This window comes from Muntiacus reevesi, chromosome 1, assembly GCF_963930625.1.
Source record: "Muntiacus reevesi chromosome 1, mMunRee1.1, whole genome shotgun sequence".
NCBI lineage: Eukaryota > Metazoa > Chordata > Mammalia > Artiodactyla > Cervidae > Muntiacus > Muntiacus reevesi.
In genome coordinates, this window is record NC_089249.1 from 242,550,013 (window position 1) to 242,564,573 (window position 14,561).

At 43.3% G+C, this 14,561-nt stretch overlaps 1 protein-coding gene across 5 annotated transcripts in view; it reads left to right on the plus strand.

Annotated features, from left to right (window-relative positions):
- GRIA1 (glutamate ionotropic receptor AMPA type subunit 1) overlaps positions 1-14,561 on the plus strand; it is a 342,928-nt gene that overhangs the window by 290,797 nt on the left and 37,570 nt on the right. For all 5 annotated transcript variants that reach the window (XM_065918962.1, XM_065918961.1, XM_065918963.1 and 2 more), the window contains exons 12-13: positions 6,377-6,575; positions 10,927-11,174. In XM_065918962.1, coding sequence (XP_065775034.1) covers positions 6,377-6,575; positions 10,927-11,174 — 447 coding nt within the window. The remainder of the gene's footprint in view (positions 1-6,376; positions 6,576-10,926; positions 11,175-14,561) is intronic.

The following is a 14,561-nucleotide window of genomic DNA, read 5'->3' on the forward strand; positions in this document are numbered from 1 at the left end:
AAGAGCAGAATGATCGTGGTATAACAGGGATACAGAAAGGGCTACCCAGTGCTCTGCTGGCAAAGGCAGAGAAGTTCACAGAGGAGGTGATACCCCACTCAGCTCCTTCTAATCTCCAGCCCCCCTCCCTTCTCACACCTGGGCAGTCTCCTATTCACACTTCAAAACCCAGTACAAGTTTCTCCTCCGCTGGTAACTTTTCCCAAGCTCTGCTTAGCAAGCGCTTCTGTGTTCCCTTAGTATTGCTTTCTTACTTGTCACTTGATCAAGATAAAGCTATAATTACTGTTTATGATATTTATATAACATAGTGATGATGGCTTTACTGAGTGATTGCTATGCTCCAGACTCTATGCTCCAAACATAGCACTCCACAGAGAATCAAAGCATCTGACCCCAAAGCCTATGTTTGCCCACCAGGTTCCCATTTTCTTCCTGGAAGGAAGACACTGGGGTGTACTCACTTTTATCTCCCCCAGGCCCCGTGCCCAACAGTACCTATCATATAAGCAATGCTTATAAAATGAGTGATTAAACAGTATGGTATATGCAGTTCAAAAAGTTCCTGTCTCTTGGTGATCCAAACCCAAACCTAGGTACTCCTGTGAAGAGACTTGCCAAATGTAATTAAAGTCCCAAGCCAGTTGACTTTAACATTATCCAAGTGGACATCACCCAATCCAATAAGCCCTTTAAAAGCAGAGCGTTTTCTCCAGAGCTAGAAGTCAGAAAAATTGGAAGAATTAAGGGGTTTGCCACACTCTCACTTGCTTGAAGGTGGAGGAGGCAGATGATGAGGGATGCTGGCAGCTTCCAGGAGCTGAGACCAGCCCCTGGTTGATAGCCAGCAAGGAAATGACAGCCTCATTTCCACAACCACAGGGAGATGAACTCTGCAAACAGCCAGTGAGCATGAAAGAAGACCCCAACCTCCACATGCGGACCATAGCCCCAGCCAATGTGCTGATTTCAGCCTGTTGAGACACTGAGTAGAGTCTAGACACCCTCACTCAGACTTCTGACCCACGGAGCCAGGAGATCATCAGTGAGCCACCAAACTTGCAGTGACGTGTTAGTCAACAACAACAAACAAAACGCAAACAGGTTTCTAATTCTGTGGAGGTGACGGTGGCCAAACTGCTTTGTGTGGATTCCAAAGGTTCTGCGGAACATTACAAGAGGTGAATATTCCTGGGCTGTATCCAGACAAAACTTTAATCCAAAAGATGCATGCAGCCCTATTTTCATAGCAACATCACTCACAACAGCCAAAACAGGGAAACAACCTATCCATAAAGATAAAGAAGATGGTACATATATGCAATGGAATACTGCTCAGTCATACCAATAATGAAATAATGCTCTTTGCAGCAACATGGGTGGGCCTAGAGACCGTCATAATGACTGAAGTGAGCCAGGCAGAGGAAGATAAATATCATGTGATATCACTATATGTAGTATCTAAAATTGGACACAAATGAACCTATATGAAACAGAAAAAGACTCGAGGACACAGAGAACAGGAATGTGGCTGCCAAGGAGGAAGGGGTTGAGGAAGGGATGGAGTGGGAAATTGGGGTGAGCAGATGTAAACTATTATACACAGGATGGATAAACAAGGTCCTACTGAATAGTAGAGAGAACTATATTCACTATCCTATGATAAACCACAATAGGAAAGAATATTAAAAAAGGATGAATATGTGCATAATTGAATCACTTTGTTGTAAAGCAGAAATTAACACAATGTTGTAAATCATCTACACTTCAATCAATCAATCAAAATAGTCCCAAAGTAAAAAAAAAAAAAAGAGGTGAGTGTTGGCCATGATCCAGCATCATAGAGTCATCATGGGGTGAGGAAGTCCATGTCCTTCTACAGACAGATCAGAAGCTGGTGAAGTAGGCAGCACTCTGCAGTGGCTGGAGTGGGCAGGAAATACCAAGTCCCGGGTCCTAGTCCCAGCTCTGCCTCACTGTGTGACCCTGGACAAGTGCCTTTACGTCCCTGACCTGTGGTCCTTTGATCTGTCAGATGGGGGGGGGGCATTCATTCCTCTCCTGTCTACTTCACAGGGCTATGAATCAAGTTCAAGTAAGATAAAAGTCCAACAAGCTACATAAATCGTGGCCAATTCTGGAGGAACATAGTGTTTCCTCGATCACCTAGGAAGTTTGGCGAAGAGCTATGCCATATTATAAGACTAATAAAATTCAGGTGACGAGCTATGCCAAGCTGCAAGACTAATAAACTTCAGGTGATTAGGCAGAACTTCAAGGGGTTCAGATTATAGTTGTTCCATCCCTACTAAGAAAAGTGGTTCTTTGCCCTGTGACTCCCTGGGGGAATCATCATCATCATAAAAATAATGTCTTCTGTTTCAACAGCACTTTTCAGAGTACTTTCCCCTCTACCATTTGAATTGCAACAGCTTGTACTCATTAAAGGGAAAAAATGGACAAAGAATCTTTCTAGTTCTGAAAGTTTTGGTTTCCCACCACAAGATAGGGTTAGTTTCACCCACTAAATGGGAAGGAGACTGAGGCCCAGCCAGGGAGGGGCTTGCCAGGAGGGGCTTGCCAAGGATATGGGGCTGGTCAGTGAAGCAGCAAAGACTCTCACTGCCAGTCCTTGCTTCTGTTGAAAGGAAAAGTGAAATTGCAAAACAAATGCGATTTAAAGAATACAGTAAAATATAGAAGTGTTCCCTAAAAAAAAAATAAATAAATAAATAACTCCAGCTCCGTGCCTCTGGGATGGAGCTGGGAAAATACAGACTTCTCACATAGAGGCTTGGCTTTGCCTGTGCCAGGTCTGAACTGAAAGGGGGTTCACTCACACTCAAGTTCCATATTATAGACTGAATATAAACAAAGCACTGGAATCATGTCTCATTTTGAAGAGTCCCTTCTCCCAGCCCCTCAGTTATTCCACGATGACAGTTATTCTCCTGGCTGTGGAGCAGAATTTTTCTTTGCTATTTTCATCAAGTAGGGAATGTGTGGAACGCTCTATAGGGTATGCTACTCTCAACACTCAGCTGATAAATATTAATTAAAGAACAGGGAAAAGGGACCCACAGACCAGGACCTTTCTTGGAAAGACTTTGAGCTTCACCAGATGATCCCCAAGTGGGGAGACCTTAGCTGGGTCTCTCAGTTCACATAATGTTGCCGTCCTGAACACACAGTTTGGGGCCATGACTCCAGACATGGTGAAGCATAAGCAGGTTAGAATTATCCTGGCCCTGAAAGTTATTCCTGAGCTCTAGAATCTAACATGAATGGAGCCATCCGGTTCTAAAAGAGGTGGCATCCATGCAATTCACTTGTTATTGAGGCTAAGTGTGCACTGGGTGCTAGAGATTCCACATGGCACAAAAGAGCTATAAGTTCTTTACTCTCAGAGAGAATGTGGTCGAGGGGTACAACTGACAGTCACTCACACAAATAGATGTCAGACATCAACTGTGATGTGAGTTGCATGGGGATCTGAAAGTCATAAGCTCGAATGCTGAAAGAGTGAGGACTAGGCTGAGGTCTGAAGGATGAATAGGGTTGATGCATTGATCACGGGAAAGAGCAGCATGTGCTAAGGGTGAGAGGCTTTTGAGTATGAAGGATCAAACAAATTTCCGTGTGACTGGAGTTACAGAATCCATGTTGTAACGGCAATGGTGAGAGAACCAAGGGCCAGACCACACAGGACCACTGAGGAGTTGAATTTTATTCCAAGTGTAAGAAGAGAGCTTTGATGGGTTTTAAGCAACAACGAAACAGGATATAATCAATGTTTTTCAAAAGATCATGCAGGCTGCCTTGTGGAGAACTGATTAGGCAGAGGAGTGGGGAGATGGGGGGTGGGGAGGTGAACAGAAATAAGAAATTCAGTTCAAGTGCCCTTGTGATCATCCGGAATTGGAAAAGAAGCATCTTCTCAGAACCCTGGACACCTATAACAGTGCTAGTGGTAAAGAATCTGCCTGCCAATGCAGGAGACATAAGAGATATAGGTTCAATCCCTGGGTCAAGAAGATCCCTTGGAGGAGAACATGGCAACCCACTCCAGTTTCTTGCATGGAGAAACCCATGGACAGAGGAGCCTGGCAGGCTACAATCCATGGGGTCACAAAGAGTCTGACACAACTGAAGTGACTTAATGCAGCACAGAAGGTGAAGAGAACACTGGACCAGTCATCAGAAGACTAGTGTGATCTGGAGTACAACTACATATGATTCCTTGGGCAGTAGGAAAATGATTTGCCTCTATGTATCTTATCTTGTTTAACTGTCCAGTAGAATCCATGCATCCTGGCCTACATACTAATGAGTTCAAATCACACAATGTCAGAGATAGGCATGTAAGAGGAAGCAGTTGGTCTCTGGTCCCATGTGATGCTTGGCCCTTCCTCTATCTGGTTTATTTTGTGTCCCTAGCACTTAGTACCCTGGAGAACCATGGGCAGGCACCAAGTACATCTCTATAGATGATTTATCACTTGAACATCTTCAGAAATGGGGAAACTCTCTCTCACCCCCAGAATAGCCACCATTGCACTACACTCCCCATCAAAAATATCTTCCTCTTATTCAGACAGCATCTGTTTCCTGTAACTTCTGCCAAATGCGCCTGGATCAGGTCATGTGGCACAAGCCTCACGTCAGTCCTTCAGTGAACACACCTCTCCAAGTCTCTTCTTCCTGTACAGCCTCCCCTCTCCCTGCAGCTGTTCTTCAAAGGACATAGTTTTGTTGTACTCTCAGACTTTCACTCCTTTGAACAAGTCTTCTTTTATTTCCCTCTTCCTCTGAAGCATCTAGGACAGTGCTATCCATAGAGCAAGCAATAAGTATTTGTTGGTTTTCTTGGGGTGAACACTGTCTGCCTAGAGTGAAAAGGAATCTCCCAGGAACCAAAACAAAGTGGAAGAGACAGGAACATGGGGATAATACAGAGAGGGTTGACAAGGTCTCAACAATCAAGCCAGCCAGCAGGCCTGGGTGTTGCTCCTGAGTCAGTGTGACTTGGGATTCCTGAGTTTCTTTATCAGTAAAACTCAGTGGTTTGGACTAGTGATTGCTCTCGATGTTAAGCATGAGGTTCTAGTTAAGCATTGTCACCCCTGAGCGCGAGGCTGTCAGAGCACATGTTATAAAGGGATTAAGGGTACAGCAGCTTTGGGATGATACTTCCTTAACAAACTGAGCAGGATGGAAGGAGTAATGGAATAACTTTGTCACTATCTGACTGAGTCTGACTTGATGCCACATCTGGCCACCACAAAATATCAGACCATATAACATCAACATCATTGGTAATATCTTTGGGAAGCTCTGGACTTGAAAGCTCCTAGCTAAATCCAAATAGTCACAGTAGAACTCTTGTCTGGTCATGTTTCTCTTCACAGCTTTGGGAAAAAGAGAAGAGAACATGACAATAATCTCAAGGATGAATTTCTCATGTATGATTGTCATATTTGTCACTTTGATCCAGATTAGACTATCCTTTGTCTTTTATTTCAACCAAGTTCTCTTTCACCATGGTAAGAGAGGAACCGTGCCTGCACTCAACAATGACATTCCCCAAAGTGGCTGAACAGAATGCTGGTGGTGTCTTTTCTTTCTAAAATGTTCTCCCTTCCCTTCCTTCTAAAATCCATCATTTTGGTGGCCTTTGCCAGCCAGGAGGGCATTGGCTAGAAGGCAGTCTGAAAACATTTCTGGACAAGATAAAATGTGTGCCACGTGTGTGTAAATGCATTGCATTCACATATGTATATTCAAACATTTGGCATATATGTAACTGCACATAACAGGATATTTATATATGTTGGTGATTTCATGGGCAAGTGTTGACATATCTCTTTGTTGGCATGTGTCTCGATGTGTATGCATGTGTGACAGTGAGTGTGAAGATGTACCTGCAGAGCTGTCTCACCCCTGAGTGGCAACCCCACAAGTCCTTATCCACGATAAGGAACGAAAATGCACAGGAGGCTCTGACATTTGGATTCTCACACTCTCCTGACAGAAGAGAAGGTTGCGATAAGGCTTGACAGCTCTGCTGATGAGCTGGGGCTAGCCCTTGGCCGCTCCCACACGTGTGTGTGCTAGGTTGCTTCAGTCACATCTGACTTTTTGCAACCCTGTGGACTGTAGCCCGCCAGGCTCCTCTGTCCATGGGATTCTCCGGGCAAGAATAATGGAGTGGGTTACCATTCCCTCCTCCAGGGGATGTTTCCGACCCAGGGATCGAACCCACATCTCTTATGTCTCTTGTATTAGCAGGTGGGTTTTTTACCACTAGCGCCACCCGTCACATAGCCTTCTACAATTGATGTCTATGCTCCTGACATCTCTTCCCTTTGGCCTGCAGGTCCTTGTCCGGCCGCATCGTGGGCGGCGTCTGGTGGTTCTTCACCTTGATCATCATCTCCTCCTACACAGCCAATCTGGCCGCCTTCCTGACGGTGGAGAGGATGGTGTCTCCCATTGAGAGTGCCGAGGACCTAGCAAAGCAGACGGAAATCGCTTACGGGACCCTAGAAGCGGGATCTACGAAGGAGTTCTTCAGGGTAGGGACATCCCTTGTCTGGGGCATTCCCACAGAAGGGAACCAATACCGTCATTAAAATATCCCTCTCAGAGAGCATGAGATTACAGGCAACTGCTTAAGTGAGTGTACGCCAGGGACACTGAGAACATTTCTCAGCTTTATACAGATCCCCCAAACACCCTCCATTTCTATATTCATGGACTTCAAAGCTCTTCCACTGAATTAGACCCCGTCACATACCCTTGTCTGTACCAGGTTCTTTGAGGACTGCAGAGTGTATGATATACAATTCCCTTCCTGCTCCCATAGGCACCTTCAGTCTTGTTAGTTACTGATTAGGAACAGTTGTTGTTTTTTGTTTTTTAATCTCTGAAAACCCTAGTTTGTCATCCCCATGGCAGCCGAGAGCTCTTTGGCAGCCCCAACCCAGAGTCACTCAGTCCTCCATCGACAGTTAATTAAGATGTGTGAAGGGTTGTGGGAGCTGCAGATAATAGAGAGATCCGAGAACAAACACCCCAAGCCTGTTTTCCCGTCCTCCCTGCCACTCACGCTGTCTTCATGCTCCTGGAGATGAGATTTTCCTGATAGTTCACACCCAGCGACTGTGAGTGCGGCCTCAGTGCTGGGGGCACTAGGGTGAGGCGGAGGGGACATATTAATTTTCTGCATACTGCTGCCCAGAGCACTCTGCAGCTCAAGCTGTCTGCAGCCCCTCTGCCTGCTGTGACCATCCTGTCGGGTCAAATTGCATCTTGCCATTGCCCTGCTGTGTGTTTTGTTGGTTCTGAGCCTGGAAGGTGATCTGAAAATCTGGGCACAGCTGATTTTATCTATTTCTCAGTTTCCTATAAGAGAATATTCAATATACTGTAGATCCCATGATTTGTCCAGCATATTTCTTTTCCTAATTTGAGATCCTCCCTCCCTTTTCTCCTTTCTGTTTTTTTCTCCCCCTGCCCAGGACATTGTTGCTTGAATGATGAATTTTCATGTAAAGAATCAAATATTTCAAGTTAGCAAGGAACTGAAAGGTGACCATGCCCAAACTCCTCATGGAACAAATGGGGAAAGTTAGCAGTAGATAGAAGCCTGGAATCCAGGGATCTTCACCCCCAGGCCAGTGTGCACACTGGTACCCACTTATGAAACAAATCACCTAGTTTACTTGATTAAAGACTATCTTAAAACTCCCTCTACCAAATGCTTCACTAACATTCCCAGTAACTATCTCCATTCATTTTTCCTTGAGAGCTAGAATTTTCCTGGGCCCAAATATCTTTTGAGATAGCTGGCTCAAACAACAACCTAAATATATGTCAGTATTTTGCCAACTCCTGTTGATATCAAGAAAATAATCCTGATATTGTGCACGACGAATAATGACATATTCCATGTATAAAGAAATCTGTAATCTACATATCAATCACTAGATTAGATAGGTTGGCTGACTCTAAAGTACTCTAAAGTAACTCTAAAGTTACTCTAAAGTAACTGTCTTTAAAAAATATAGTCCCTTTGTATGGCTGAGTCCCTTTGGTGTTCACCTGAAACTATCACAACATTGTTGATTGCCTATGAGTTCAGTTCAATTCAGTCACTCAGTCGTGTCCGACTCTTTGAGACCCCATGAACTGCAGCATGCCAGGCCTCCCTGTCCATCACAAACTCCCAGAGTTTACTCAAACTCATATCCATTGAGTCGGTGATGCCATCCAGCCATCTCATCCTCTGTCGTCCCCTTCTCCTCCTGCCCCCAATCCTTCCCAGCAATTGGGTCTTTTCCAATGAGTCAACTCTTTGCATGAGGTGGCCAAAGTATTGGAGTTTCAGCTTCAGCATCAGTCCCTCCAACGAACACCCAGGACTGATCTCCTTTAGGATGCACTGGTTGGATCTCCTTGCAGTCCAAGGGACTGTCAAGAGTCTTCTCCAACACAATTCAAAAGCATCAGTTCTTCAGCACTCAGCTTTCTTTATAGTCCAACTCTCACATCCATACATAACCACTGGAAAAACCATAGCCTTGATTAGATGGACCTTTGTTGGCAAAGTAATGTCTCTGCTTTTCTAGGTTGGTCATAACTTTCCTTCCAAGGACTAAGCATCTTTGAATTTCATGGCTGCAATCACTATCTACAGTGATTTTGGAGCCCAAAAAAATAAAGTTTGACACTGTTTCCACTGTTTCCCCATCTATTTGCCATGAAGTGATGGGACCAGATGCCATGATCTTAGTTTTCTGAATGTTGAGCTTTAAGCCAACTTTTTCACTCTCCTCTTTCACTTTCATCAAGAGGCTTTTTAGTTCTTCTTCACTTTCTGCCATAAAGGTGGTGTTATCTGCATATCTAAAGTTACTAATATTTCTCCCAGCAATCTTGATTCCAGCTTGTGCTTCTTCCAGCCCAGTGTTTCTCATGATGTACTCTGCATGTAAGTTAAATAAGCAGGGTGACAACATACAGCCTTGATGTACTCCTTTTCCTATTTGGAACCATCTGTTGTTCCATGTTCAGTTCTAACTGTTGCTTCCTGACCTGCATACAGGTTTCTCAAGAGGCAGGTCAGGTGGTCTGGTATTCCCATCTCTTTCAGAATTTTCCACAGTTTATTGTGATCCACACAATCAAAGGCTTTGGCATAGTCAAAGCAGAAATAGATGTTTTTCTGGAACTCTCTTGCTTTTTCGATGATCCAGCAGATGTTGGCAATTTGATCTCTGGTTCCTCTGCCTTTTCTAAAACCAGCTTGAACGTCTGGAAGTTCACATTTCATGTATTGCTGAAGCCTGGCTTGGAGAATTTAATTGCCTATACTCCAATACAAAATAAAAAGTTTAAAAATATAGTCCCTTATTTGTGTTTAGGCTTTTCCAGGTGCTCAGTGGTAAAAAATCCACCTACCAATGCAAGAAACATGGGTTCAATCCCTGGATCGGGAAGATGCCCTGGAGGAGGAAAGGGCAATCCACTCCAGTATTCTTGCCTGGGAAATTTCATATACAGAGGAGCCTGATGGGCTAAAGGCCACGGGGTCACAAAGAATCTGACACGACTAAGCACACACGCGCATACACACACACACACACGTGTGTTTAACATTTGTCCATTTACAAAGCATTTTCAAAAGCTAGACATCAGTAGCCCTAAAATACACCTATTTAATACCTTCCAATGAAGGGACACTTTTTGGGAATAACATCACACAGGACAATGCTGATTTGTCATACTGGATCATGAACCCTAACCAAAAGCCTGCTAGATGAAAGGTTAGATTCTGTGAAGGACCCACAGAAGGGAAGATGTCCCCTATCCCCAGGTAGTGCCCACAAACTTGAGACCTGTGCCCAAGTGTGAATGGCTCTTAATCCTTAACAGTCTAGCCTGGATATCCAGTGAGTGACCGGACTATGTGTCGTAGAGGAGTATCAATCCTAACAACATTCCTTCTAAAGTGAGGGCCACACAGGCCATGCAAATGAATCACATGGGGAGCTTCTGAAAAAAATTTATTCTAGGCCCCACCCCAGACCTGCTGAATCAAAATCTCTAGGTTTAGAGTCTGGGTCCTACATATTTATAGTCTTCATACATGATTCTGGTGCCCACTAGAGTTTGAGAACTATTGTCCTTGGAGCCAAGATAGTCTTGGAATACACACTACTTGTTCTGACTGTGAGATAATGAGTGGAATGTGGCTGGAGAGAACCAGCATCTCCAGGGGAGTGAACAAATGAGGTGAAGTCACAAAGGAAGGAAGGTCTAAAATGAGTTCAGGAGGAAATGAGGAAAGTAGCTTGGCTGGGTGTAGAGGCTTTTGAAATGTTAGCAGAAGACCATATCAAGTCCCAAGTTATTAACTTTATCAGACAACAAATTACATTCTGAGAACCGTCTTGCAATACGAGATGACTGTAACTTGGCACCTATGATCTAAAAATTCTTTATTGTTGTCTTTTAATGATGAACTCAGATTCCAACTATAGTCAGCTCTCCACTTCTTGAGGGCTGTGTAAATATGACCTTATTGAACAATAGATAGATCCTTTGATGTCTTTAAGAGGCAGACAGAGCCCCAGTTTCTTAACTCTTCCCATGTTTAAGAGGAATCTAACTACTTAGCAGTAATTAAAAGATTCTGAGTTCTCCTATTCATTCTGTATTTGCAAGATATTTGTACTTCGGAGCCTACTGGTACTAATTAGAGCCTCTTATTTTGCAATCACTCATAATTTGTTTCTTCCTGAGCTAATCTCGCTCATGAATGTGTGATCAAGCCACATTCAGCTCTTCATTAGTGTGTGTGCACCGACCTCCATACCAAGCGCAGCCCGTGCTTCATTCCAGCTTTGTTCTGTCCCTGGCCAGAGGTCTAAAATTGCCGTGTTTGAGAAGATGTGGACGTACATGAAGTCAGCAGAGCCATCCGTGTTTGTGCGGACCACAGAGGAGGGGATGATCCGAGTAAGGAAATCCAAAGGCAAATACGCCTACCTTCTAGAGTCCACCATGAATGAGTACATTGAGCAGCGGAAACCCTGTGACACCATGAAGGTGGGAGGTAACTTGGATTCCAAAGGCTATGGCATTGCGACGCCCAAGGGGTCCGCCCTGAGGTAAGTAGCCAAGATTTGCTTCCTCGGTACTCCCTCTCCCCTCCCTGCCTCAGAAGGGAAGCTGCTGTGTCTGCCACATGCTCCAGTGCTACACGGGAGCTGTCGAGAGGTCTCTTCTCGGATACCTGTGGGCCTGGGAGCTTCCAGCCACCTGCGATCTTCAGCCCGGAGGTTGGAAATTGACCCGGGGGCCTCAGCTTGCTCTGACTGTCGCTGCCCGCGTGCTCTTTCTCCTTGCCTCGTCTCACCCCTCCCAGTGTTCAACATTGATGAACCTTGTGCTGCTATTGTGTGACTTGTAACATGCCACCCTTTACCAGACACCTCCACATCCAACTGGGCCACAAACAGCCTTCTCCAGCAACCTGAATTCTTTGAAGGTGGTTTGTAATGTTTGTCTCCAAAGAAACAAACACGTGGTCCAAATGAAAAATCAAGTCATTTGAGTCCTAAGATTCTAGCCATCGAAACTGAAATGACACCAATTGAGTATCGGCACCCATTCTGTCCTAGATGCTGATTTCTTGAGCAAGAAATAGGTAGTTCAGGAAAGAAGCAAAGAGGACTTTATTTTCACATTAAGAGTCTCTGGTATGCATTCCAAAGAGTTATGGCAGAGTCTTATAGAACTAAAGTCAAAAGGCCTAGATTTAACTTTGAGATTTACTAATGACTGTCTTACAAAAGGTAAGACATATCATCTCCCCGACCTTCAGTATCCTCATCTGTAAAGAGAGGATAATCACCTAATCCTTGCCTAGGTTTAAAGTGGTTTTAAGTTCAAATGGAATAAACTATACAGAAGGTAATTACAGGCAATACAGTGTGAAGTCACCTGTAAGATAGTATGTCAATTACAGAAGGATTAAATCATTTTAGGGAAGAGTAGTATTCAAGGAAAGGTGAGAGTGCGTAAAAGGTTGTAAAAAGATGGAGAGGGGCTACTAACCCATCATGACATGACATCCAGAGCCACCTCTGCCTCCATATCATTCAATTATTTCAATAATACTGATCCCTACAACAATCTAGGCACTAGGCTAGGAGCTGGAGCTACAATTTGGGGGTAAGACAAATATGGTCCCTGTCCCCATGGAACTACATTCTTGAAGGGAAGAAAGACATTAAACAGATGATTATTGTTTAATGGTCCACGACCAGTATGATAGTCTATAAAACGGGGCATAGAGGACACCTACTTTCAACAATTTGGCAGAATAAAACTCCCACTATAAAACACCTAGATATACTGGTGAAAGATATAACAAGTAGCTTTTTACGATGGCCCTATATGCAGGGCAGAAGAAGAGACGCAGAAGTACAGAACAGACTTTTGAACTCTGTGGGAGAAGGGGAGGGTGGGATGTTTCGAAAGAACAGCATGTATATTATCTGTGGTGAAACAGACCACCAGCCCAGGTGGGAGGCATGAGTCAAGTGCTCGGGCCTGTTGGGCTGGGAAGATCCAGAGGAATCGGGTGGAGAGGGAGGTGGGATGGGAGACCGGGATGGGGAATTTGTGTAACTCTATGGCTGATTCATATCAACGTATGACAAAACCCACTGAAAAATAAAAATTAAAAAATAAATAAATAAATAAATGCAAGTTAAGAAATCTCTACACCAAAGAGGAAATCAAAACCATAGTAATAAGCTAATTATACTGAGGCTGCCCTAAGCAGGAAAAAGTTATAAATTATGTGACAACATATAATACATGGGCAAGAATAAGAAGTAAAAGTAAAAACATAAAAGCAATCAACAATACTTTTAAAAGAAAAAGGCAATATCACAAAAGACCAGACATATTTAGAGAAGTACCAGTTAGGATTTAGAGAAGAAAAGTAGTCATTAATATAAAATGTCAGTGAAAGTGTTAAACAGCAAATTAGATAGAGTTAAAGAGAAAATTAGTGTACCTGAAAAAATCAGATAAAATTCCCTGGAATATCACATAGAAAGATAAAAAATTATAATAAAGAGGTGAAGAGACATGAGAAAGGAAAAAAAAAAAAAAAACCAAGGTGCATCTTCTTTAAGTTCCAGATGGAGACAAGAGAGGGTGAAGCAGGGGTAATATTTGAAGGGAATTTTCCAGAATTTATGGAAAACATAAATACTCAGATTCAAAAATTTTGACTCCCAAGCCAGATAAAAAGATGAAAACCAGCAGCTGATTCAGCCAAAATTACAGAACAGTAAAGATAAAGAGAAGATCTCAAACACAACCAGAGATAACAAGGTCCAAGTGGAATGCAGGATGGGTGGGATATGGCTGAGAAGACTCTTCCAAGGATACTTTTTTCTAAGCTGAAATATGATGTATCAATAGGAGTTAAGTAAGGTCAGTGAAGGGAGGGGTAGAGAACAGTCTGGGCAGAGGGAATGGAACATGCAAAGACTCTTAAGACAAGAAATTATGGTACAGCTGATAAACCAAAAGAAGCTAAATCCTCCTAGAACACAGATAATAACTAAGAGAAAAGGTTTAGCTATGGCTGGAGAATGATAAAGTGTAAATAGATTGTGTTAAGGATTTTTGTCCTTATCTGAATAGAAATGAAAATATATTGAAGAATTTTAACTGTCCAAATATCAGGAAATAAACATATCTGTAGGAATATAAAAATAATTGGATGTGACCTAATAAAAGGAAACAAAGTGGCCTGGTATTTTATAAATCATGCATTTTTGTCTGGAAGAACTTAAAAAGCTCTTTGTACACATTTAGGCAAAGTTCAAAGAGGCTCCAGAGGACAGTGCTTGGCAAGAGACTTTGAGATACTTACAAAGCATCACCCTAGAAAGGCCCAAAGTAGAGAATGCACTTTTATAGGTCCAGGAACACCAATGATGCTGCACTGTTATAATTTACTGAAGATTTTATTAAGTCAGGGACCTCATGTGATCCAAATATTTGGATGCAAAGTTGAGGGCAGGGGAAAGGTACAGAAAGTGACATGAACTGCCCACTCAATACATTACCTCCATCTCCCTATCCCACACATGGATGCCTGGAACATAGTGACAAAGTCAGTAACATGAACACAAATCTCAGGTCAGCTGGCAATTCAAATGACTTTCCACCATAATAAAAGCTACTGCTGAGTGACTGCCTACCACATGTCACACACTGTGTTATGCACTATCTCATATCAGCCTCTTGATCTCCCTATGAAGTACCACCATCCCCATTGTACGGATGAGGAAACAGCAGCACAGAACTAAGTTACCTGACCAAGTGGACACAGCTAACAAAGGAGCCAGATTTCAAGTCCAGGCAGTCTGACTTCACAGCCCGTGGTTGTTCTTACTCTAACACTGTGCTGGGGTCCATGACCGACAGTGCCATTAAAGGCAGAAGACTGGTCTTAGACCAGGTTTCCC